Raw genomic sequence first — 25,651 nt, 5'->3', positions numbered from 1 at the left:
CCTTTCATCCACTGCAGTAACCAAGTAGCTGTGACCTGCCTATCTGCCAAGATAATGGGCTCTAAGGTATCTCTATTGTAAGGGATTTATTAAAGACCACAGCAAGCACATTCCTCCCTGCAGGAAAAAATACCTTAATCTATTGCAAACCCTCCTGGCAAAGGTTCCTATTTGAACAGATCAGAGATACAAGTTTGTTCTGGTCTGGACAATGTCTGAAGTTTCTTTTCCAGCTAATGAACAGACTTGTTTATAATGAAAGGACAAAAAGCATCCAGTTTTCTAAACAAGCAACTTCTTGGCGCTCTGTTTTACAGCATGGGCTAACCCACTGCACGATCTCTGCTCACTCCTTTACTTTCATCTGAAATATAAGGAAAGTCTCCTACTAAATAAAAAACCCTTATTTATTCAGGCCCAGTCTCCATAAGCAGATACAAGAGAAGAAAGTGCTCTTCAGCTACATACAATTAAAAGACAAAGGAAACTGGTTTCCAGACCAATTCTCTATCCCTAATGCTTGTGATATATTTTCTTACCACGCTGGCTTACCTGACAGCATTGCAAGCTTACCCTTCTAAACAGAGAGGTTTGTTTCTAAATAGAGGTCAGACAAGAAAAATACAGGCAAGCCCAGAGCTGGGCTCCTGCTGTACATCCTGTCCCCCAAGGCACCAAAACCTCAGGGAAGACCCCACTATGCCTTCCCCTCCCTCATTTCCAAGGCTTGAGCAGGCTGCTCCCGGCAGGGTGTCCCAGTGCAACAGGACCACACAGACATTTCCCAAAGGAGCAAGTGGAGCAGGCACCAGGATTGAACTCACCTCGGCACTCCACGCTTGGGTCACCCCAGAAAAGCTCCTGGCACTCCCGGCAGGTCCGGCCTCCAAAGCCTGGCATGCACTGGCACTGCCCTGTGAACTGGCAAAAAAGCAACCCATCAGGAGACGCGAGCACCTCAGCAGCCCATCCCTGCACCGGAGCAGAGGCCCAGCTGCTGGCACACGCCCGCACTCCCTCACCTCGTTGCAGGCAGGGCCGAGGGCGCGTGTGGGGTCGCAGTCGCACTGCTCACAGCCGGTGCCGCTGGCCAGTCTCCACGTGTGGGGGGCACAGCGGTCGCAGGTCTGCCCCACCACGTTGGGGAGGCACCGGCACTGCCCCGTGGCTGCCTCACATCGGCAGCTCTCTGAGCCCTCGCAGTCCTCCCGCACGGTGCCCAGATAGTTGCAGACGCACTCTGACAAAAAGAGCACAGCACCTTGATGTCAGCCTGCCCTCTCGCTACCAGACTGCTCCGAGTTCACATCTAGTTTGTTCTCTGAGTCTCCAGAGATGTGGCAGATGCTGATACATCCCAGTGCCTGTGGCCAGGCCTGGCTGACCCAATGCTGAACAAACTCAGCACTGCCCAAGAGCCCTCCTCATATCTCAGGCTGGCCACCTCTACAGCTTCTGCCTTACCACACAGAAGGTCACAGGAGCCCTTCACTCAAGCAGCCCAGCTCTTCATGCTCTTCTTCTTTCCTCTCTCTGTACCCAACCAAAGTTCAAGTCTGCCCAGCTCCTGTTAGCCAGCTAGGGTGGCAGATATGCTAGAAGTGGCTGATGGTGTGCTCTCCCACCCAGTGACCACCTGTCCTTCTGGGCTGTGCCTGGTGTCACAGGAGAGGAGGGTCTGCCTCCCCATCACAGGCCTCCTTCCCACTGCCCAGCCACACCTGCAGGGACCCAGTGTAAACAAAAGCCAAACTCTCACCCCACCACCCTATCTCTGGAGAAGAGATAAACAGAGATCGGTATCAAGAGGGAAGAGAAAATCCCCTCCCACAAAATCCTCCTCCTTTCAGCACATGTAAATGTTGCCTCTGTTCTCCCTGTCAAACATAAAGGACCCCCCTCCACTGAGCTGCAGGGCAGCTGCAGGCAACTCCAGCTGGAGGTAATAAGGTTTCCCTCCATCCCAAAAGCTCCCAGGTAAAAGAGTTCAGGTGGCCACTGCCGCTGACATGTCTGGTGCAGGGGCTGCAGCCGTGTGTCCTCACTCACTTCTGCAGTCCTGCTGCAGAGCGCTCCCATAGTAGCCCTCTTTGCAGAGGTGGCAGTTTGCACCCTCTGTGTGATACAGGCACTTCACGCACGCCCCGGTTCTCTTGTCGCAGGACTCCGGATCAGTGGTGTCAATGTTGTTGTTGCACTGGCACGGCTGGCAGGCGCCACCAATGTCATCGGGGCTCCCAAAGAAGCCAGACGCGCATTCATCACATCGACTGCCTGTTTGAACAAACAGGCACAGTGAGAATTACCATCACGGCTCGCTAGCATGCAGCCCCATCATCGGCAAGACTGAGGCAAGGCCATAAAGGCCATTAATGGGGCCATTAACTGGATCATGCTCAAAACAACTGAGGCAGCAACTTGAGGCAGCATGGATGGTAGCCCCCCAGGTCACCAAGGCTCACACTTATCCCCTCAGTTCCAGTGCTGTCCAGTCCACCTGTGCTGACCACTGGTCATCTCCCGCCATGCTGTCAGAGACGAGGTTTATGGTGGTGCTGTCATGGGCTGCACAAGCCTCTCTTCCCTGGCACCAAGCGAGGCGACCTCCAGCAGCAACCCATTGGTGCTGGTGCTGTGGTCACACCCAACCCATATGAACATACCCCTTCTCACTGAGAGGTTCAGCCCAACCAGCCCCACCAAGTACCTATGTATCCCACACTGCAGACACACACGACTTGCAGAGTGACCGGGTCCTGGTAACAGCCACTGGCAAACTGGCGTCCGCTCTCAGGGCCGTCAGGGCACGGGCAGGGCCGGCAGTGGTCACCCGATCCCAGGACAGGGTCTCCATAGTACCCAGCCTGGCACCTACACAACAGAGTACACAGCATACAGGGAATTGCAGGCAAACACACTGCAGCGTTGCTGTAACTAAGCTCAGGTTTTGCCACCACTGTGAAGAACCAAAGGGCAGAAACATCCTTATGGCTCTTCCTTGCCACTCACTCTCCTAGCAGCTGTGTCCACAGAGGCAAATTTGTCTGGCTTACACCAGTGTAAGAGCAGGAAGACTGAGGCTGGATGTCAGCCCTGCCACTGCAAGGCTTCTCAGAAGGCTTGCAATGGCTCTCTAAAAGCCTGGCATCCTGCAACGTGCTCTCAGCCAGTTAGGCAGGCACTGCTGTGAGGCGCAAGGCTGCAGGCAGGGAAGAGGGGGTCCCCACTCCCATCATTCTCCAGGACCACCAGGGCTGCTCTGGCTCCCAGGGTCCAGGGGCTTTCCCTGTGGCTTCACACCTGTCTGAGCACTAGCACCAGAAGGGAACAGCTGCTGTGCCCATCCTGCTGTGGGGAAGGAGAAGGGCCAGGGAAAGGGCACCTGTGCCATACCTCTCGCAGTTGTGTCCCGCTGTGTGGTCCCGGCAGCTCAGGCACTCCCCGCTGTAGGGGTTGCAGTCGTCAGCGTGGCCATTGCAGTGGCAGGGCTGGCAGCTGGGGAAGCCCCAGAAGCCGGGCAGGCAGTGGTCGCACTGCCGCCCGTACACCCCAGGGAAGCAGTGGCACTGGCCTGTCTCCACATCGCAGAAGGCGTTGTAAGAGCCTCGGAGATGGCACTCGCACGCTGCAAGGAGAGGGGGAGAGGGGTTGAGTTTCCATTACAAGTCGCAAAATCAGGGCCCCAACCGTAGCACAGCCCAGAGCCAAGGGTTCAACATACGTCGGCATCCACTTGGCCCAAACCCAAAGGTGCCAGGGGCGCATCTGTCGCACTGTCTTCCAACAACGTTGGGACGACACTGGCACTGTCCTCCATTGGGGTCACACACGGAACTCAGGGAGCCCTGGGGGTCACACTGGCATGCTGAGCGGAGAAAAGCATTGGAGAGAGTGAGTAATGTGGCACAGGACATGAACCCCCTGCATCCCATGTACACGCCTTTCCCGTGCAAACTACTCTGCCTGCAAGTGCCGTCCAGCTTCCAGGCACAGTTTGCCCTACAAGTAGATGGCTACGTACATAATGCGGTCTCGTGCAACAGTGCAGAAATGCTGAATATTATGTTTTTGCAGACATCCGTCATGGGGGTTTTCACAACACTCCTGCTGTTTTCCAGACACCGGTATCTTTGGAAGGTTTCCCAAGCACTGTTCGTGACCACATCTTCGCCTGAGCCTCCCACTGTGAATATGTCCAGCGATTTGCAGTATGGCATGAGAACAAGCTACAAAGCAATTTTATAATTTATAAAGTGTCACTATTAATAAATAGCCTCCACCAAAATTGTGCAAATTGAGCATTATCCCAGTTTCTACCATCCTTTTTTAGCTAAAAAGCAAACAGCCAGACAGAATTTGGAAGGGAAATGGTGATATTTCTTTAGCTTTGTGGAATAGTTCCGGTATCTGACAAATCCTTACCCAATCTACCAAATTCTAAACAGTCAAAAGAAAAAGATGGATGTTGACATTGATACTTATGACATACATGACACACACTGGCCTCCCCCAAAAGACTACAGGTCTGTGGAACTAGCTGCAGGCCTGTAAAATACTTCAAAAGCCTCTTAGCAGAAAAACAACCCACATACTTTGACACTAAAGAAACCTGAAATAAATTCTGCTCACAGAGTCAATAAGCGTGTATGGGTTCTCTGTCTCTGTATCCACTGAGGAGTACTGCGACAGCTCCAGACGGATGGTGTAATTCAGCCCCTTCTCAAAGCAGACAGGCCGCGGGAGAACAACGTATCTGGATTGGGAACAGGAAACAATTCTTACTTCAAACGTACAGCACCATAAAGCATTTCAGGTGCCCCTATAAAGCAGTTGAGATAACGGAAAGCAGCCAAGACCGGACAGAACAAAAGCTCCGATGGGAGAAAGGTGGTTTGGAGGGTTGTGCAAATCAGAACCGGAAAAGGTTATCAGCAAGGTAAAGAGTCACACTGATGTTCACTCACAGGCTGTGCAAACACCTCCCCCTCCCTTTACTCAGTGAAGAAACCAGATTAGAAAATAAGAATAAACTTAAAAGCTTTGAGTCTAGAGACACATTATTAAATACATTTTTATAACCCACTGGAAATTTAATTTTACCTATTTTCATAGAGGCTACAGCAAACTGAAAATTGTTTCAATCTTTTAATTTTTTGTCCTCCTTTTGGTTCATCCAGTTATACCAACCTGGACCCAGGTGACAGCGAGACAACCTGATTATCATCATCGGGAACCGTGTTGCCACACCGGCTACCTGTGGGAATCTTGCCTGGGCGTGAGATATTGACCACAGCTTTTTCCCACTGATCGGGCAACTGGGAAAAAAAAAAAAAGCCCGATCAGCATCAAGCAATGATCAAAAACTCCTGGAATCATCCAGAGCTCAGACCAGGAAAAGCACGTGCACAGACAAGGTGGTCAGCTGCTCTTTGGGGATGACAGGGCTGCATCTCCAGTATCAATGGGGCATCTATCAGCTGCAGGTATGGGCTGACACATGACAAGGCAAGTGCCCCTGGACATCCTCCAACATGACTAGGATTACATGGCCAGCAGCTCCACCTGTGCCAAGGCATCACCGGGGTTTGGTGACCTCCTCTCTCCCCGCTTCTGGGTACTGCACCTCAGTATTCACTGCAGTCAGCTGCTGCCAAGCTCTCAGTAAGGAGCTGGGTGGATCTTTCTCTTTCCCTTCACTCTGCGAGTCAGAGCCAACAGCTTGTAAACTCTTGGCTGCAGGCATTCAACATCCAAGATAGGCAATTTGTTTCCTAAGGCAGATAACAGCATTGCCAGCCATTAGACGGCCACCCAGCCTATGCCAAATTTATATTCTAATCTGTCCTGATGGGACTTGTCACTTTTTAATGTGCTCATTAAACAGGTGCTGAAACAATGTAATAATGAAAGAAACTGTAAAGCAAATAACACTAGAAATAGTCAACATCAGCTTGGATTTTCACATATATCAGATATTTAACTGAGCGTCCATCCTTGTCTTTGAGCCCTGATGACCCCTGAAAGTGTCAGGCTCCAGTCAGTTGTGCACCAGGACAGCTAGCACCTGCTAGAAAGCAGCAATGCCATAATTCACAGGCATACCTGCGGCTCGTAGCGGATCAGAACATCATACTCCATGGAGTAGGGGATGTTGTCAATGTAGAATTCCAAGTACGCCCCCTCAGGGACCCTCACAAATCCTATGCCTGTCCATGACGGTGTGCGGTCTGGCGTGTACTGGCGCTCTATTACGTTCACTCCCTACAAAACATGGAATTTCAATACTGATATATTAAATTTGCAAACCCCACAGGAGTGTGCAAAGTGATGAGTTCTGCTGATAGGTGACTTCTGGATGGCAGCATCCCCAGTCTGCATCCCAGACAACACAAATTCTCTTTGTGCACATGTGCTCAGCATTGCCCTTCCACTTAACATACAAAAAGCAAGAAAAATAAAATAAAACTAGACTGCACAACTTTTAATACATTTCTCTGTTATGATGATGGAGAATTAAATTAAAAAACTTGCTGGGAGTAACTAATCCACCAGCTACAACATCTCATTCACTGTAAGGACTTCCACACCATAATTGTAGCAACAGGATTCTCTGCAGTGGCACATCACTGTTCCATTAACCACCCAAGCTGAGTGCTAATTGCTTCCTGACTACACCTGCTCCAAACCAAACCACTGCTCAAAATAATATTTGAAAAACAGATCACAGCTCTTATGAGTAGGGTGTCACTATGAGTAGGGTGTCACTAAATAACAGAGCCTAGTCATTGACAACTGTTTCATAGCCAAATCAACACATGGTCTCCTCTCAGTCTGAGGTGGCATGTTTTTATCTGCTACTTTTTATACAAAGCAAAGAAGAGGAAAAGGGTAACAGAAAATAGAAACGTGCGGTACTCAAATTTCCTGTTTCAAATGTATTTGTATCTACAAATAGTTATCTCCATAGAACGACATCCTGTGCATTCCTAAGGAAGCTGCTTCAGTAGAAAGGGATAGAATGCGAGGAAATATCTCTCTATATATGTATCACTTCAGGATGTCCCCTCATGTATTCTCACACTCTTTGAACAGAGCCTGACTGTAAGTTATTACTCTTTGGCTTTGCACAAAGGTCAAAGCTCCCCAGAAAGGATGGCAGGTGGGAGTTGCGCAAGTGTGTGCAGGTGTGAGGAGCACAGGGGCTTGGCACCACCTGTAAATCCCTGCAACTCTGTGCCACTTCATTTTGTCTTATGCCGGGAATTCAGAGTTTTATTCTACCACCGAATTTGTGAGAAAGCTTTTCAATATCGGCAGTTTTTAAAATTATTTGGTTTTAAGATTTCAAAAGGCAAACCAGCAGTACATCTCCTTGCTCTGCTTGGCAAGGTGAGTTTTCATGCTGGGTTCCTCTATCCCTGAACCTCAGCAGAGCCTCAGATACCACCTCTCCAGCTGGGCACACACAAATGCACCACAAATCCTGTGCCAGCTCATGTGCCCTCTGCTGTGGTACAACTTCTGTTCTGCACTGTCTTTCTTCTCTGCAGTTATCTGAGAGAAAAAATCCTCAGCCTTGGCTGAAACTGCAAAGTGGTTGCATTTTGCCTGAAATAAATAAATTAGGACCAAGTGCCCCAATTGCAGGCAGACAAGGATCTGCTGCTTTAGAGAAACCATTGTTTCCATCTCCCTGACTTGTTGCTGGAGGCAAAAGTAATAGATGTAATCACCTAGCTGCTGTTAATGAATTGAAAGCAAGGTTGTGTGGTGGGCAACAGAAAGAGCCAGAAACTGCTGTACCATGCCAGCAGGCAAAACAAGCTAGAGGCAACCTCAATTACAAAAACAGTTCTTTGCACAATCAACTGTGGGTTTAGTAATTAATAAAAGAAATGTTATTGATGTACTGAAACTATAAAAGCTGAGGCAATGTGCTTAAATGCGTGCTTTGTTCTCTCTCAGTTTCAGTGGCACCAAAGAGAAGAGCCAGTGTCTGTCCCACCACTCCTGAGATAAGGGGAGTAGAAGTGGGTGAACCCTGCAGTCGGGTTCAGAGAGGGATGGTGACAGGAAACTAACTCTACAGTCATGATCAAAGAAATAGGTTTAAAAAGAAAAATGGCGGTTCCTCCCCCCTAATTATTGTATTATTTATTGATAATAAGATTGAAAAGCTAAAGGTTAACAGTTTTCTGATACAATTCAGCTTTGTGTTTTCCACACTCTGGAATTTTTAATTACAAAACACTCAGGGTATAAAACAGATGCTTCCAATGCCCAACTAGTGAAACAACTTCCCCACTCCTCTCCAGACACACCAGACCACTAAAAGTGCTACTCACGGGACCCAAGTTGGCTTCCTCCGCCTCATAGATGTAATGATCGAGTGAAATGAAGTAATAGCCAGGCTCCACCTGGTTGCACTGACGGCCAAACATGTGGGGCCGGCATTCACACTGGCCAGATTCACTTGAGCAGCTAAAATGAAAGAGCAATGAATGTACAACACATCTTGGCTATGCTGAGACAGTGCTAGAGCTTTCTTCTGCTTTGACTTTTCAAGTGACACAGGAGGAGAAGCACTTCAGAACACAGCTGCGTCTAGATACGAAATGTTCCTGGGCTCTGCAGTTGGGCCACCTGCTCTACTAAAATGGCAGTGTGGTCCTGGGCACAGCCTTGGCTCAACCCAACTGTCATTCTCCAAAACAACATCTAGGCTCAGGCTGGGGCAAGCATGGGCCAGAGATCATTTCCAGTATGCAGTTTGCACATGGTTTCCTCTGTTTGGATGGTGAGAGGATTTCATGCTATGGATGCAGGTAGTTCCTTGGGGCCAGACAGCAGTCCTGGGAGCTTCACTTCCTACCACAGACATAAAGTGGCATGTCTGTCCTGCAAACTGAGAGCAGCCTTTGGCTCCAGGCTTGCAAGCCATGCAAGCAGTGTATCTGTTGGTATGGGCTCAGGCAGAGCAAGAACACAAATGACCCTGTGTGCCCCAGGATGTCAAGCTGCTCTTGCATGTTGCAAAGCACATCCCAAGGGGTCACCCATCAGCAGCTACGCAGGGGAGAAAATCCATACCTGGCTGCTTCAGAGTAGGACGGACACAGGGATGTGGGACAGGGACATCATGAAGGAACACAGAAAGTCTGTCCATGGTGACATAGAGATTCTCTTCCTTTGTAATGAACCATTTTATTTTCTCAATACAGCTCTATCCCCAAACTGCCTTTGGCAGTTTTATTGTTCCCAGAATGTCTGCCCTGCATTATGAAATACCCTTGAGCATGTCATAATTTTGCACATGCTTGGTCACTTTTCCATAGAAAGAGGAAATACACCTCTTTCTTTAAATTTGAGTAGGATTTCAAAACATTTTCGAAAGTCTCTGATTTCCATGGAAAATCTCCAAGCTTTTCAAGCCCCCACCGAAAGAGTAATTTTTAACTTAAACTGTTCTTGAAACTACAGAGATTCATTTAAATGTTCACTTTGAGATGCCAGAAGTGCCTTAGCTGCCCCAGAAGAGGAGCTGGGAAGTTTCCCCTCCAGGGATGGCAATGACTCCACCACCTGCATTACACCATGGGGATGAACTTTGGGCAAGGCGGGGCTGTCCCAGATGCTGCATCCCACACCCTGAGCAGGAGCCAGGAGGCAGCAATTCAGCAGCTGAGGAACCCCAAGGAGGGCAAAGCTCCCCCTTTCCTGATGACGTTAGAGAGAAAAGTCAGGAGCCAGAGCTGGGCTTTGCGGCTCTCCTGCGGTCGGAGGAGAGCACAGCTGCTGCCTGCCTGTGCCAGGATGCCGCACGTCTCCTCCCCGCATGGTTTTGCAATCACTGGGCTCAGCACGTGGGAAACAGGCTGGGCCATGTTACCCCAAATCCCTGGAAGCAGCTGTGCCGGGGGAGCTGTTATGGGCTGTGCAGTGTAACCCATCTGTGCACAGGGAGCAAGCATGGGGGAGTAAATAATCCCTAACATCCACACTGCTGTCTGCCAAGGGCTAATAATTCACCCAGGAGCAGACGGGAGAGATGGCCCGTGGGACATTCCCACGGCAATCCCTGATGCAGATGGTGTATCTGTAGGCTGTGATGCCCTACAGGAGTCACACCAAGACCAATCCCACACTCCCCCAGTGTGGTCCCATGGGCTCCAGTGGGAAACAGTTCATTGACCCCCTTGGGAAACTTCTGTGGCTTTAGACAAAAGCAGGACATTGAAAAGAGTTTGTGGAGGAAAGGGGGGAGGGAAAAAAAAAAGGGAGCAAAGGAACATGCTGCTGTTGATAATCCTGGGGTCAGACACACACCTAACACAGAAAATTGCTCTGGTCAGAGGAGCAGGCTACCCAGCACTCCACTAACAAGGCATCTAAGCCAGGACTTTCCAAAACTTACAATTTTCTCTAAAAAAAAAATCTCCATCTCCTCAGTAGGCACTTCCAGGTCCACATCCCACCCCACACAGCACCACTAGGGCAATGGAGCAATACTGCGTAGCTAGTGCGCTTCCCCCAGCACTGGTGGGCAGACAGACTGGCCAAAGGGCCAGTTTGGGAACAAACCAAGAACCAGCCTGACTGTCCAAATCACTGCCTGATTCCTGCTTTCATCCTGTAAGATCAAAGCTTTGACATAGACCATACCCCACGTTATGGCCAAGGCAGAGATTAATCTATGTCTCACTCCTACCATGGCTGACCAAAGGCAGAGCTATGCTAAAAACAGTTTTACATGTTCACTTGCACCAGTGGCACAAACAGAGGTAGTTCAGTATGGAAAAGACATGGATGCCTCTGTCACTCTTGCTGCAATCAAGACCTGCCACCTTCTAGAATGGAAAGATGGTCCCAAACATCCTTCTCCAGGGAACATTAAGCCCTGGATGTTGTGATCGCAAACAACACGCAACTCACTGGGTGAATGATTACAGGAGAGTAACTGGGCTGAGACTCACTTGTTGTTCAGTGCTCCTCCCTGGTCACAGTCACACGGCCGACATCCATCCATGTCGTTGCTCAGGCCCCAGTGCTCAGGCTGCAGGAAAAAACATCACTGGCAATGTTACCTGATGTAGATTTAATCTGACATATCCAAAGGCAAATTTTTAAATACTCGGCATAAGCTATCCCAGACTGCCCCCACAACCCACGAATCCTGCTCCCCTTGTTGTAGGTCTACCCCCACAACCACCAACACCACTCCCCCACCTGCTCTCCTCCCACCTTGTTGAGCATTTCAAGGGCAAGCAAGCCAAATGTGGGACAGTAGTTGTTTGAGTGGGGCACTGCCCTTCCAGGACTGCTACTCTGCAACTTGCTTGTTGGACAGGCAGACACACTGCTTTAGCTTTTCCACTGCTAGATAAGAGTCTGTCAGTGTTTGTACAAACACATCCAGTTATCTGACAGTCTGTTTCTATAACACCCCAGCATGCATAAATACTACATGGAAATGTATGTGTATGAAATAATCCCTGCCTAAAATAATGGCCCGTATAGGAAGCAATTTTTTTGATAACACTGCTTCCCTGATCATTTTGTCTTTCACCCCAGCGAGGACTTCAGCAGAACTGCCCCAGATCCCTCAGCTTCCACAGAGCAACCACAGGTATCCTAATGTCTCACTCCTTATGGTCCCAGGAATTAAACTGGATGTTCTTGTCTGCCTTGACATGCATCCCAGCTCCCTGTAACACAGCACGCTGCTGACATCCTGAGGTGCCCACTCCAGCCTGAATGCCAGGCATGGGCTTTCAAGCAGTCAGAGACAGTGCCCAGCACCAGGCTCCATGCTTTCCACAATCCAGCCTCCCTCACACCACTGTCTCCTAATTTATTTTATGGTAAACTACTTGCCAGGCATTGATTGCACTGCTTTCCTGTCACCAGACGCTTACAATAGCAGTTTCCTGTCTCCGAATCACAAGGATTCCCCCCGGGGTGGGTACCCAGAGGATTACATGCACAAGCTAGATTGGGAAATACAAACAGACAGGTCAAAAGGCAGGATTGGAGTTATATTTTAGACAGTATTCAACTTAAATATATACATTAAAGCTTCCCCTGAATTCCCAGGACAGAAATTAATTGCACACTTTGCCCACCACCCATCCCAATGAAACTTCCCTGGCTTAGAGACTATAATTGAAAACAAATAAGGAGGGCTATGATATTTCTACAGAATACACAAGGATCAGCGGGTGAACTGGGTTTTAAGGACTGGTCGACTCCAAACTACAGCAAATCTACAATAATGTTTTTCCTTCAGCAAAAACATGAAAGAAAGGGAAAAAAAAAAATCCATCCCACAAAACAATTTCTCCCAGCTCTAACAGCTCCTCAAAGAGCTTTTGATCACACATAAAGGAACATATGTTTTTACTCACACTGACAACCCGCTGGGTCATCGGCACTCAGGCCATAAAAACCTTCTTTGCAGAGGTCACAACGCTCCCCTTCAACAAACAATTTACAACGGCACTGTCCAGCAATGAGGCCAGTGGAGAAATCAGTGTAGCGATCGCAGATGCCACCATTTTGGGAGCCAGCTGGGTCACAGTTGCAAGCTAAAAAGGAAGCATTGCATGTGTTTTATTAACTGCTACAAAATAAAAGGCCAAGTCTCACACTAAGTTATTTAAACTCAGCTGCTGCATAGAGAGACTGTATCACTCCTGCAAGTATTAGACACGGAATGGGTTGAACACATTAGGACCAGGTAAATTTCCAGATTCTCAAAGAGAAAATGAAACCCAGGCAGGCTCGCTCAAGACCTCCAAGACAACCACTTTCTCTCAAGGCCATTCCCAGCCTGAGGAGTGGGGCTGCACTTACGCTCACAGACGTCAGGGTCCCGCAGATCTCTTTCTGGGTGCTGGAAGTAGAAGGGCTTGCACTGCTCGCAGTTGCGTCCCATAGTGTTGTGCTGGCAGTCGTCACACACTCCTCCGCTGGTGTTCCCTGTCGTCATGTACACAGCCATGTCGAAGTGGCACTGGCTGGAGTGGCCATTGCAGTTGCACTCTGTGACAAAGGCAGAAAGCAAAGTAAGAGCCTGGTCCTGGGGCAGATGCAAGTCTGCAGAAAAGACACACCATGTCAACCAAAGAACATTCAGGATTTTACACACGGTCACAAGTTCCCAGGTAACAGCACGTAACACTCACAGCATGCAGTTCTGCATTTTAGTCAAACTCACTTTTGCATGCGTTACTATTGCGACCTTCAGCGGGGCGCCAGGGTAAGTCATGGTAGAAATCCAAACACTGTTCACAGTTTAATCCTTTGGTATTATGTCTGCACATGCAGTGCCCATGGACCTGTAAACGAAAAAAAAAAAAAAAAGAAAAAAAAAGAAAAAAAGAAAGTTGCTTATCAAAGGGAAAAAAAAACATTCTCCAATTAATGCAAAATATAGCTAGTACATAATGGATATACTTTTGGAGACTTTCATCTACGTAAATGCATTTAAAAAGGCGTAAAGGGCCATAGGAGTGTCCTTTACCTGCCAAGGTAAGAATGCCCTCATACAAACTTGTCCTTCTTTCTGTACTGGAACTAGTGCCCAAATAAATGCTTTCAGATATAATCAAGGAGAGCACAGTTCCACCTCAATAATCACAAAAGCCTCTTGGAACTAAAACTTAGCTTTTTATTAGCTGTTAATTAGCTATTAAAATGCATCTAGTCATATCAGCACCACTAGCCCAGCCCCGCTTTCCAGCTCTGCCTTGGTTCTCAAAGCAAAGATAAATAGTTTGGATGGGGTTTATCCATCAACCCCAGACTGCCTTCACTGTGTACAAAACAAGCACTAAGTAGACTAGACCTGCAATGATCATGTGACAGCTGCTGCCATAGTCCACCAGAACTACCACCACTGAAGCCATGATGTCTAAGGCAAAGCTTGGGTATAGCTAGTGACCAAAAGCACAGGGCAAAGGAGCATAATGGGTTTCACAGCATCCAGTGGCCCGTGGACAACAGACACAACTTCCCTGTACACTTCACATTTCCACCCAGTTAATAACTGACTCATTAACAGGGGTGCTATTACTGCTTGTGAGGCAAAAATCATCCAGAAAACCAGACCCCAGAAAGGATGTGGCACTTGTGCAGCAGTGTACCAAGGAGGCAACTAGGATTTTCCTTCAGGGCCCGTGTTAATTAGGGTTACAGTCTTCACTTCTCAGCTAGTAACAACTGATACAAACACAGTACATGTTTGATTCACATCCTTTGATGCCTCTATTCACTCCAATTTTAGGAGCGAAGGAAGTCAACACCTGTCTCTGACCCAATAAGGTTACACCCCTTTTCTTCATTCCTACCTTTGAATTTCATCAGCTCTTTAACATAATTAGAAAAGGAATGTTGAAACAATTTTCACCTAATCTGAGATCTCTGTTTGATTAACACCTATAAGGACAGATATGTTTGCTGAGAAAGAATAATTAGAACAGTTTTTTGTTTGAAAACCAAGAGTGTGGAGGAGTACAGAGTGTTATCTTTACATTTGTGTTCAAATCACTTAAAAGAGGCACAGACAGGAAGAGCTTTATGCAAAAACCGTGAATATTTACCATTCCTTCCACTTCTTCATCTAAGCCCTCCACTGGTGCACACTCACTGGCGTGTCCATAGCAGAAACAGTTCCCACGAACCACCATGTCATAGATGGCATAGTAGTACTTCTCTCGGATCTCCATCCTAGAGTCCAAGAGATTGTCTCCCAGCGTGTGCAACTTGACGAATTTGACTCTCAGATTCGTAATCTTTAACAGGTCTGCAGGGGACACAAAAAAAAAAATCCCCAGAAACTCACGAAACCCATTTTGGAATTATTTACCAGATATTGTATTGAATGGGAGGAAGCCAGGAGTGACTTCCTAAGCACGCTTCCTATAGGCAGATTTGATCAGATTTAATTTCAGCACTTACATACTATAGATCACTTCAGACTCCCAAATTAAATAAAAAGAAATTACATTATTTTACTACAGACTGATAAATGTATAAGTAAGTTTAAGTAAAAATACTAGTCTACTTTATTGTAGACATGCGCAGGCACAACTACAAATATTAAAGGCACGCAGAACAGTACCACCAAAGAGACACTGGTTCTCTAAACATGAGATGGGCAAGGACTCGATATTAAGAAACTGCTGACAAGTGGACCAAGAGCCTTAGGAGTTACAAGCCTTTTGGAAAAAGTCCTAGTTGGAAATAAAGACACAAATAATTCTTGTTTTGCGTATGCCCAGCTTTGCTAGCAAATATAATTAGTTACATTTTGTGGAAAGAAGCAACACCCCATCACTGACCAAATACAAAAAAGTTCTTGAGGGATAATCCATGGGAAGACAATATTGCACTAATTAATTCAGTCTACATGTTCACTTTGATATTGTGAATCTTGTGTAATTTCTTATAGCCTTGAACTACACTTGAAAGAGCATTTCAAGCCCATGAAAGCAGTTTCTACTTTAAAATGCCTGTTAAAAAACCCCTAACATTAAACTGGTATAGCAACCAGCAGACAATTCTCTACTGCAGATATTTCCTGCTGCCTGGGTAGCTTTGCACTGAAGGACATGAACTGAAACTGAGAATGCACATTAAATGGGAGGTCAAGCTTAAGGCCAAGCAGTTCCTTCAGCCCAAATGCCCCACAGTTTCTCTTTGAGCCACATCAGCAACAGATCTCTTTGCCTTTGCATTCATGGACTGCCATGACCAGACACAAACACTACAGTAAGTCGTGGTTCATGACCACATCTGTGTAGTTCAGCCATGCAGTGCTACCACAGCCAACTGTTCCAAAGTTATGACTCAAAGCCCTGAAAAATAAAATGTGGACCCATTGATTTTAGCTAGACATGCACAATGATCTAAGTACCTCTGCAGTTCTATTTCTTTGCTTTCTGAATACTGTACAATTACAGAATCACAGTCCAAGGTTTCTCTTGGCAACTGCATGTATTTTGAGAAGAGGAGGTCTTTAATGAAAACAAATCCCTGATCAATTAAGAAAAGGACCAACTCCAATGATGCATATTTAGAGCAATCCCTTGAGTCAACAACACTGGTTGTTATGTCATTGTCCGAGTTAGGAAAAGGAATCATACACAAAGGTATTCATATGACTTCAAAACTGCAATCAGAGCTAATGAATAACTTTGTGACTTATTGTTTTTTGTAAGCAAGTAAGTACTGAAATACTTTCAAATGAGCCTGAAAGGTAACTGCATACATACTTTGAATCCTTGGACTGTATGGATCTTCAATTCTAAAAGCAGGATCTAAAACACGATATATTACCTGGAGGAAAAAATCAAACAACAGAAGATTCAGCTTTAAAAATAAGAGACAAAAGGTCTACGCAATAAACATTTTGGAAAAAAAATGACTCTGACCTCTCCCTCTGTTGAAGGTTCGATGTCAGAGTATCGGGAATCACAAATTATGTCATCCACTTTCTTCATAGGTCCAGTTGAAATCCCAGGAAATGAGCTCTCACAGTCATATGCAAAATACCTATAAACTTGCCATGTCTCTCCAAAGTCAGACGATCTTTCAATCAACATTGCAGCAGGACGGAATGTCTAACGGTAAGAAAAACAAAAGAGATTTTATTCAGTTAATTATTACTTGCATTTACATTGAGTGCTTTTTAGTGCAAGTAATCCATGTCTGAATTTTAATCTCTCCCTCCACTGTTTCCAATATTTGGAAATATTGCGAATATTTTTCTGATTATATCCCACTTTCTGCTCAGGGGCAGATATTTGAAGTAACACACATCAAACCACAGATGCTCAATCTTCAGAAAATGGCACTCAGTGGCCAAGTGTTTAAATACACTTACAATAAATAAGCAAACTTGTAAGCTTTTTGGATTCCAAATCCTTTCTGAAAAGTGGGGGTTAAAGCAGGGCTTTAGGGAGACAAAAAGATTCTTTCCACTGCTTGTGGACAGCAGCACATCATTCTTCACTGCTGTACGTCCTTGCCTAATCTCTTATAAAGGACCTAATGGGCCTCCTCTCCTGCCCTAAGGACTGGGAGGCCACTGTCAGTGCTTCCTCCCCAGCTCTGACACCCAGAAGTTCTTGCTGAGCAGTTACCTCTGATGCTCAGAGAAGCCCTGGGATTGCCCACCTCTCTTTGTCTGACTACACGACCTTTTGCAGTGTCTCTGACATTCAGTGCTAATCATCCTCTGTGCTCCCTTAAAAAAACCTTCTTCTTTAAGGAGATTGAGAGGTTCACCTTCATCCACTCTTGCTGCATTTGACTCCCCCAGTCTCCACTGGCCCTCCTCCTGCTCACCTCGTCCAGACTCTGGCAGGCTGCATTTGCTTCACCACTGACAAACTACTGTCCTTCTTACCTTCACATATTCAACTCTAGAACAAATAGTTTATGAGATTTTTGAAAGATTTTAATCTCTCTGACCTAAAAAATATCGTGTTTCAATTTACATGCTGCCTTTCAAAAAACAGGTAGTTAACACCTGGCTTGCACCTACCAAGAAACACCAACCATCAATTCATTAGTTTTATGTATTCAGAGGGGGACCTCCCAGAGCCAAGCACAAAAGCATTTCAATCACAGCTGAAAAGAAATTTTCTCTGTGCTTCCTGGCTGAAAATAACACCTGATTTAGAAACTGGTATCTCACCCAACAGGAAATGTAGCAACCCAGAGGTAAGGCAGCTCAAGTGCCTACCACACAAAGTCAACAAATCATTATTAAAAGTATCTTTCCCCTAAAGTCTTCTTCCTGATGGCAGACCAAGCCCCAGCACTGGGGTACAATGGCTGCAGCAGCCTCATCACGTTAGGGGTTGTTTGGGGGTCCCTTGATGCTGGGTCCAGCAAGAAGGACCATCTTCCACCTCAGCCACCACCTTGAGGCAATGGGAGAAACCCTAACTGATGCCACAGGAAAGAGGAACCAGCTTTCCTAGAAAGCTGACGGGTAAAAATGAAGAGATTCATTTGTCCACATGGGAGGAGCAGGGATCTAGCCCTGCAGGAACTGCAGCCCCCAAAACCTCAGCTGAAGGTTGCCACTAGCGCTTGCCTGTGATTTAGGATGTACAGGACATAATCTGCCATTCCAAGACATCTGTTTGTGAAGAAACAAAGACACTTTGTGTACAGATGTTCCTTCTTCCTGAAGACCTTTCCATTTGCCAAATGAAAGCTGATACCACGGCCAATTTTTTTTTAGGAAAAAAAATCCTTGCTACTATATGATTTCTAGAACACAACTGCTGGAGACACACCAACACAAACCCCAGCTTCAGTATGACTCCTGCAGCCTCACTAGGGCTCAAACAAAAGTCACAACTCAGCCTTTCTGCATGACTTCTGCAGGGGTTAATGGTTGGTAGCTCCAAAAAAATCAGGCCAAACAGCTCAGACAAAACTTAAATCCCAGATATCAAATAGATGCGAAGGACTACAAGACCTCTCATTTCCTCATGTTTCAGGGTTCAGGATAAGGCTGTGACTTCCTTACCTTGAAGGTCATAATGAGATGAGTGAAATGAAACTCAGCCTCCAGGTTCAGCTGGATAGTCACGTTTTCCAAACCTGCAGGGGCAGAGAAAAGAAGGCGTGCAGTAAACAAGGACACCCACCAGTTTCTACATCTAAATTTTGCCAAAGCTCTTTGCTCTGTTGGCACAGAGGCTCTTTTATTTAGCACTGGGCTCCGTTGTAAAAAAGGAGTATGAGGGTTAGTGCATTTCTGAGGTACAAGGGAAGACACCAAGGACCTGCTGAAGAGTGCATCACACATGGGATTCCTGTGCATCACTGGCACCAAACACGCTACACCCAAAGCGTGAGCCTGCACTACCTAACTTCAGACTGAGTATCATGGCATCACTGGATGTAGGGCAGAGACCAGACTGCAATGGGCTGGGTCCTGGCACCAAAGCACCCAGGAGCTGGTACAACTGGGGATGCTGTGCCCAGACCTACGCAATGACCCCAGGCTGTCCTCACATACTACAGCCCATCTGGCAGCAGAGCTTCTGCAGCCCCAACACCCCAAGGCTCACCCATGTCTGGTGGAGACCACTTCCCACCCTTTTTCACTCAGTCTGGACTCTCCTGTCCACAGTTCCTTCACAACCTGGTTTTGAGATACTCCTAAAGCAACTATCACAGCCCTGCTTTGCAATCACAAGAGCTAGGAAACTGGTGAGAAGCAAAAGGTTTTCCAAACTCTGCTGTATGACTACCTACGGTCAAGGACTCTACACAGAAAGGAAGAAAAACAGCTACAAATATTATTTTGCCTTGTGAAAAGACCTCTCAAAACAGCTGGATACTAATTATACTGTAGTTCAAAATAAAAAATAAAATCAAGATTTACAGAGAGGAGAAAGGGTAAGAAATAAAAATAATAAAACAATAAAGCAGTCAAATTTTCAACCAGCTGTAACATAATGTGAAGGATGCAGCAATGGTCCCTTATGCTGCATGCCTGAATAGAAGAAAACATGAATTGGACAGAAAGAATCATTTGTTTTTTATTGTTGAAGGACATTTTCATGACCTTATGAGCTAAGAACTTTTCTGTGTGAATGCTGCCAAGTCTGTTGCAAGAAACATGAATTATCTGGAATGCTAAAAGAGAGCCACTGGAGGCAAGCAGCTTGCTAGGCTGATCTACATGATTAAAAATGATTTTGTGGAAACCTTTCTATAACAGGCAACAAAACTGTTATAAATGATTAAAAATGATTTTGTGAAAACCTTTCTATAACAGGCAACAAAACTGTTATAAATATTACTTTTTTTTTTTTCATATACAGTAAGGCATCTCCTGCCAATGCTTTTGCAGAAATCCTGTCCTGTCCAGCTGGCTTTAAAGCTTCAGGGTAGGACTAGTATTTGAGAAACCTCAATGCCTTGTTTTGTGTATGAAAGCATGCCAAAAGCATAACCAGAAAAGTAAAACAGGCAGAGGAAGGATTAAAAAAACCCAAAAAACCAAAACAAAAAAAAACCAACCTCCATCAAACTAACGTGCAATATGTTTTTTAACTGGCTGGCTTTTATATGGAGTTCATTTTATTGTTTGGCATATGGATAAGGGAATTCAGGGAGCCTAGGAGGGACAAGGCAATTTGCAGGGTAAGAGATATCCCTGGCTTTACTCTCCTGGGGTAGGAAAGGGAAACAGGAGGTCTGCAGGCAGGGCGACAGCCCCCAGCTCTGTGCCCAAATCTCCTCCTTCCAGAACCTCCCTCCAGTCCAGCGGCACGGGGAAGCCCTGCGGTGCTTCCTTGGCAGTGCTGTCTGGGATATTTACTTCTGGAAGGCTGCTCTGCTCCTGCTGCCCAGACATGAGGGAGATCTGAGGCCAGTGTGGAAAACTCTTTTCTTTAGGAAAGGATTCTTGCAAAGTGCTGGGACGGCTGTTTCCAACACTCCTGTGGGAGTCGGGGGCTTTCATTATGGATTAAGGATCACTCCTGGGCACACAAAAGCAGCCAGTTTTACTCATCCCTCCTCACACAGCATGATCCTTCACAGGGCAGTAATCACCAGGCCAAAGATAACAGCAAACCCACAGGTATCCTTAAACAAAAGGAGGGAAAACAGCTCCCAGACCCGGAAATGGCTCCAGACAAACCCCATAGCATTTTCCGGACAAGCCCCATACCATTTTCCGACTGCCACCAGAGCTTCAGGCGATTTGGAGCAAACGTGGTGACAACATTTTCAATGCGATGACTGTCAGGATTTTGAGTCTCATGGAAGGGGTCCTCAGAGTCACATATGAAACATTTTTTGTCCTCCTGAAACAACACGATAATCAGCATTACTGATTTTATCCGTGGGGCAATAGTTGCTTCCTGCAGATAAGAGTATTTTCCATCCATATCACATTCCATTCATTTTGCCTGCAGGAGTCATCAAAAGGTATTTTTTTTGTTGAAATACCAAGTGTATTTACCTTTATGAATTAATGCAAATTGTCAAATGGAAAACATGCCAGGAATTCCACAAACTTCATTTTTAGGGGAAGTATGTTTTTTATCAAAATTGCAGTTTCAGGAAATCTCTTCCAACACACATATTCTCCAGCAGAAGCCAGAACCAAAGGCAGCACCTACAGAAAATTGCTGAATTGCTTCTGTAAAAGTGCACATGTGCAAAACTGCATCTTCAACAACTTGTGTGAAATCACATTGGCTTTTAGGAGCTAGCTTGGAGATGCAAGTTGTTTGCATTAGGGATACCTCTTGTAAGGCTCAGTGCATGTCGAGGGGCCATCAGTGATTTAGTGATCGAGCCCTTTTAGCACAGGGTTGACTTGACTCTGAATCCGGATTGTCAAAGTCCTCCTTGCATCTTCACCTGCCATTGCAACTCCAAGCACATAAACTCCATCTGCACACACTACAAGGTGTGCCCATAGAAATCCAGCTCAGAGCAAGTCTGGCATCTGCTACTTGGGAAAACCAGAAGCTTCTTCACCAGGACGACGAAACCCCATCATGGCTATTACTACAAACTGTGCTTTTTTTGCATTGTCCTAGTGCCCCAAACCACCACTTCATGATTTTGCAAGGTAGGGTGCAAACCAAACCAAAAGGGAGGGTTCCTGCCCAAATCAACTGGAGGAAGCAGGTGAGGGAGGGAAGCTCATTGCATGGCAATGAGGGAGTCCCAACACACCAGCAACCCATCGCTGTCAAAAGCTACACAGGCTTCATTCTTAGAGCACATTTATGGAGACAAACGTGGTGCTTTATCAGCCAAGAATGTGAGAGCTGGCACGTCTGCACCACACAGGCTTTTCCTTTCACCAGTGTGGACTTCAGCGGCTCCTCCCAAGCTCAGTGCTTCACCTACCATCAGTCCTCAAAGACTCCTCCAGCAGAGAGAATGGCAAGAGCAGGGGTTCCAGGGAGGATGTCTGCTACTGCCAGCTCCAGGTTCCTCTGCCCTAGCATCTCATGCCACAATTCACTCCTTCTCCCACCAAAACTGAATCCTAGAAGACCTAATTCTGCAAAGCACTCAACGCGGCCAAGTCTCACGTTATTAAGAGGATACTCGGTACCTTCCCACGATTTCTTCAATACCACCCACGATGGTTCAGAAGTAACCAGGGACATCCTAAATGCTGAACTGGGGCTGTGAGATCAGGAATAAGGGCAGAGAACTTCTGAAGCGAAGCTTTTTACTGTGGTACTTCAACATTTTTTGAGACAACATAACAAAGTGCCATTGTTAGTCCGTTCTACAAGTGATGCTAAGCTGAAGTCAATCTCAATATACTCTGAAAATGTTCCAGTGAAGCTAAACCCTATGTTAAATAAAGTATTAACTCTAGTAGACAGAGCACTATGGTAAAACAAAAGGTGGTGAAGGAGGGGTGAGATTTGGTAACTTCAGGGCACAAATGGGTCAAGTGCTACAGCCCCTCCTGCTTCCCGTGGTTTTCCTTCCAAGTGCCAGAATCCGGCCCTATTGTCTCCACAGTAATTTGTTCGGAGATTATCCCTTTACTTTCAGTTCAACAGAGTTCCACTTATAACTGATATTTTACTCTTCACCATCCCTTCTGTCTCTGAGATTTTAAGTTTGGTGAGCTGCTTCTGGCTTAAATAGCAACGAGCTCTGGATTTTCCACCAGATGTGCTGAGACAACCTTATTTACGTCCTTTCACTCGGAGACCATACACATGTAATTACATTATGGGGACTGTGGCCAAAACATTGCCGGGCCCTACAGCCCACTCTCCATCAGGAAACTGTCTAGACGGCTCTCAGCAAGCCTGGAAATAAAGCATTAATTGAACCTACTGCGGCACATTCCTCCTTCCATCCCTCGATCAGGAAAGGGGGGTCGGGAGCCGAAAGCCGCGTGGGATTGCCTGGACCCGGACTGTGGGGTCCCGCGCGGGGCACGATGCTGTCCCACCGGAGCCCACTGCCGGCGCCTCCCTCCCGCAGGCGGCGGCTCGTCCCCCGCACCGGCCCGAGCGATGCCCCCGCACCGCGGGCGCCGCGGGAGGCGATGCCGCCCCGCCGCCTGCACAGAGCGGCGGCCGGCGCGGTGCCCGGGCGTGCTGCCCGCTCGCCCCGGCGCTCACCTGGAGGTGGCTCACGATGCAGTAGGGCTCGGGCTGGCGGAGGCCGCAGGTGGAGGAGGCGGAGAGGCGGGCGGCGCGGCCGATGAGCAGGTCGCCGGTGGCCGGGTAGCAGCTGCCCTCGGCGCAGCCGTAGCTGTACTCGGGCTCCTGTGCCGCCGCGGGCCACAGCGCTGCGCGGCCGCGGAGGGAGGGAGAGAGCGGGACAGAGGGTGAGGGAGAGAGGGGGACAGGGGGTGAGAGAGGGCAGCGGGAGCGCGGTCAGGCTCCGCGCCCCGAGCCGCCCCGGCGGGCGCTGCAGGGGCGCGCCCGGCCCGCCGTGCCCCGACGGGCAGAGCGGAGCGGAGCGGGGCGGGAGTTACCGAGGCAGCAGCAGAGGTACAGCGGGAGGCGGCCCATGGCGGGCGGCGGGCACCGGCGGGATAGACGGGACGGGACACGGCGGGACGGGACGGGGCTGCCCCTCCACGCGCCGCCGAAAGCTGCTGCTGCTCCGCCGCTCCACGCAGGCGCCGCAGCTCCCGCGGCTCCCGGGCAGTGGCCCCGCGCCGTCGGGCGCCCCCCGGTCCTCCCCCTCCTCCGCCCCACCGCCCCCGCGGGGCCGGGCCCGGCCGAGCCCCTCCCGTCCGGCCCCCCGCCCCGGGGCTGCTTGGCCCCGCCGCCGCGCTCGTTCGGGGCAGGAGCGCAGGGGCGGCTGCCGTCGAGGAAGAGCAGCCCAGTCGGGGTGGGAAGCAGGGAGAGAGCGGCCCGAGGAGGGGAACTGCCGCCCCGCTGCAGACAGGGAGCCCCGAGGGAGGAACGCCGGGCTCCAGCCCCTGGCCCACAGGTTGTGCCCTCCCCGCTGTTCTCCAGCGGCGGGAGCTGGCTCTGGGCGGCGTGCGATAACTGGGGGGGAGGGGGTGAGTGGGAGGAATCACCGATCGGGTGAGCCCTCTCCTTGTTCCTGTCGGTGGAGAAACAATGAAGGAATGGAGTTAGTGCTGATGGGGCTGGGCCAGAGAGGGAGGGAAGGGAAGGATGGATGGATGGATGGATGGATGGATGGATGGATGGATGGATGGACGGACGGACGGATGGGTGATTGCACAGTAAGGCCCAAAACCCAGCAAAGAACCAGGGTGTTGGCAGCTGTCACGTGTGATGCTCGGTGGCCCCACATTGCCCGGTGCTGCGGTGCCAGCCCACGTGGCTAAGGAATGCCGTTCCTATGCCATTCCTGGGGGTGGCGGCCTTGCTGCCATACATGGCCTGGTCTGGCCCTGGCACAGGCAGAGAGGCCCGTCAGATCAGCCGCTGCCAGGCTGTCACTCGTTTCACGTGGTGCTGCCTTCCCAGGGGCGCTGGGGCAGCTGCAAGGCGTAGATGGCTGTGCTGGAGCTGCCCTGCGCTCCCAGCGTCCCGTGTCGGTTTCCTGGGCTCTGCTGGCAGACACGGGGGCTTCATCGGCTGGTGGCAGAGTCCCCTTGGCACCCAAGGGGAAGGTTTACTGGTAAATAAATGCCAAGGAGCGGGTATGAAGGATGGACGTGTGGCTGGGAGAGATGCCTGGGTTTATTTATCCGAGGTTTGCTTTCACATACGTAACACATGAACTTGTGTAAATCTTTACCATGTACCAGTGTCCCCCAAGAACACTTTGCCCTCACTATTTGCAGTGCCAGAGTGAAAACACACCACGGTCTGTCTGTCCAGCAAACCCTGCCGAGGTAGGTAAATATGCTCATTCTCATTTTACAGATGGATAAGCAGAAACAGAAAGATACCAAATGACTTGCCCTAAAGGTTAAACACCAGGTCTGAAACATAACCCAAGACTCCTGATTAAAGAACTTGTGGGGCTGTTTCATTAAAGATATCCATGAAGTGAAATCACTCTAAGCTGACAGGAATTGTATTATTTTAAACTCCCTTTGCAATATGGTCTTCTAAATTGACAAAACTAATTCAGTTTCATAATCCCGACATATTTTTCAACTTCAGTAAAACAAATATTTTTGTCCCACTAACAGAAAATGTTTTACTTTGCTGTGGTTAGAACCTCTTCTGGTCCATGGCAGATGAGCAGCAACATCACTCCATGTGCAACTGTGCAAGGACAGAGTGTTTCATTGCCACTGGAATTTTTTTTGTCCCATATTTTTTCCACTTTTATTGAAGTTTTCTCCTTTTTTTTTTTATCTGTTTCACAGCCTTGCAGAAGTCCTATCCTCTCCTATACCTAAAATTGGGTAAAATTGCCCTCCAAGCTCCCTGATAACTGCTGTGCCTAGGCTCCTTCATGCCTTGCCAGAGACAGCATGCAAATACTCTTTGTTCCAGCCTGGGAGTGACTCTGCCATGTGGCATCAGGGATTGAGTTGGAGTTGCAGCCCCAGATTGGATGGCCACCATCCCTCATAATTGTGGTCACCTTTCAGAGGTAGCTGGAACTACCAGCATTCAGTGTGTGCGTGATTAGGAGCAGAGAACTTGTTTGTGTCCGTCCCTCTCTGCAGTGCTCACAA

The 25,651-nt window shown here is 48.0% G+C and overlaps 1 protein-coding gene across 1 annotated transcript in view; it reads right to left on the bottom strand.

The window, feature by feature from the left end:
* Nucleotides 1–23,727, bottom strand: part of LAMB1 (laminin subunit beta 1) — a 45,238-nt gene extending 21,511 nt beyond the window's left edge. Inside the window, exons 1-23 of the mRNA XM_064656305.1 lie at nt 23,510–23,727; nt 23,151–23,320; nt 20,708–20,843; nt 18,548–18,621; nt 16,434–16,622; nt 16,275–16,338; nt 14,601–14,803; nt 13,217–13,337; nt 12,853–13,041; nt 12,405–12,584; nt 11,875–11,987; nt 10,974–11,053; nt 8,346–8,481; nt 6,103–6,261; nt 5,188–5,315; nt 4,630–4,753; nt 4,022–4,226; nt 3,722–3,865; nt 3,394–3,625; nt 2,708–2,871; nt 2,050–2,274; nt 1,023–1,240; nt 825–921 (exon numbers count right to left, since the gene is read on the bottom strand). Coding sequence (XP_064512375.1) covers nt 825–921; nt 1,023–1,240; nt 2,050–2,274; nt 2,708–2,871; nt 3,394–3,625; nt 3,722–3,865; nt 4,022–4,226; nt 4,630–4,753; nt 5,188–5,315; nt 6,103–6,261; nt 8,346–8,481; nt 10,974–11,053; nt 11,875–11,987; nt 12,405–12,584; nt 12,853–13,041; nt 13,217–13,337; nt 14,601–14,803; nt 16,275–16,338; nt 16,434–16,622; nt 18,548–18,621; nt 20,708–20,843; nt 23,151–23,320; nt 23,510–23,546 — 3,388 coding nt within the window. The 5' untranslated portion in view covers nt 23,547–23,727. The remainder of the gene's footprint in view (nt 1–824; nt 922–1,022; nt 1,241–2,049; nt 2,275–2,707; nt 2,872–3,393; nt 3,626–3,721; nt 3,866–4,021; nt 4,227–4,629; nt 4,754–5,187; nt 5,316–6,102; nt 6,262–8,345; nt 8,482–10,973; nt 11,054–11,874; nt 11,988–12,404; nt 12,585–12,852; nt 13,042–13,216; nt 13,338–14,600; nt 14,804–16,274; nt 16,339–16,433; nt 16,623–18,547; nt 18,622–20,707; nt 20,844–23,150; nt 23,321–23,509) is intronic.
* Nucleotides 23,728–25,651: the final 1,924 nt, after the last annotated feature.

The sequence above is a fragment of the Pseudopipra pipra genome, chromosome 5, assembly GCF_036250125.1.
Source record: "Pseudopipra pipra isolate bDixPip1 chromosome 5, bDixPip1.hap1, whole genome shotgun sequence".
Classification (NCBI taxonomy): Eukaryota; Metazoa; Chordata; class Aves; order Passeriformes; family Pipridae; genus Pseudopipra; species Pseudopipra pipra.
The sequence above is the reverse complement of the archived record's forward strand: the minus strand, read 5'-3'. Positions and strand labels throughout refer to the sequence as shown.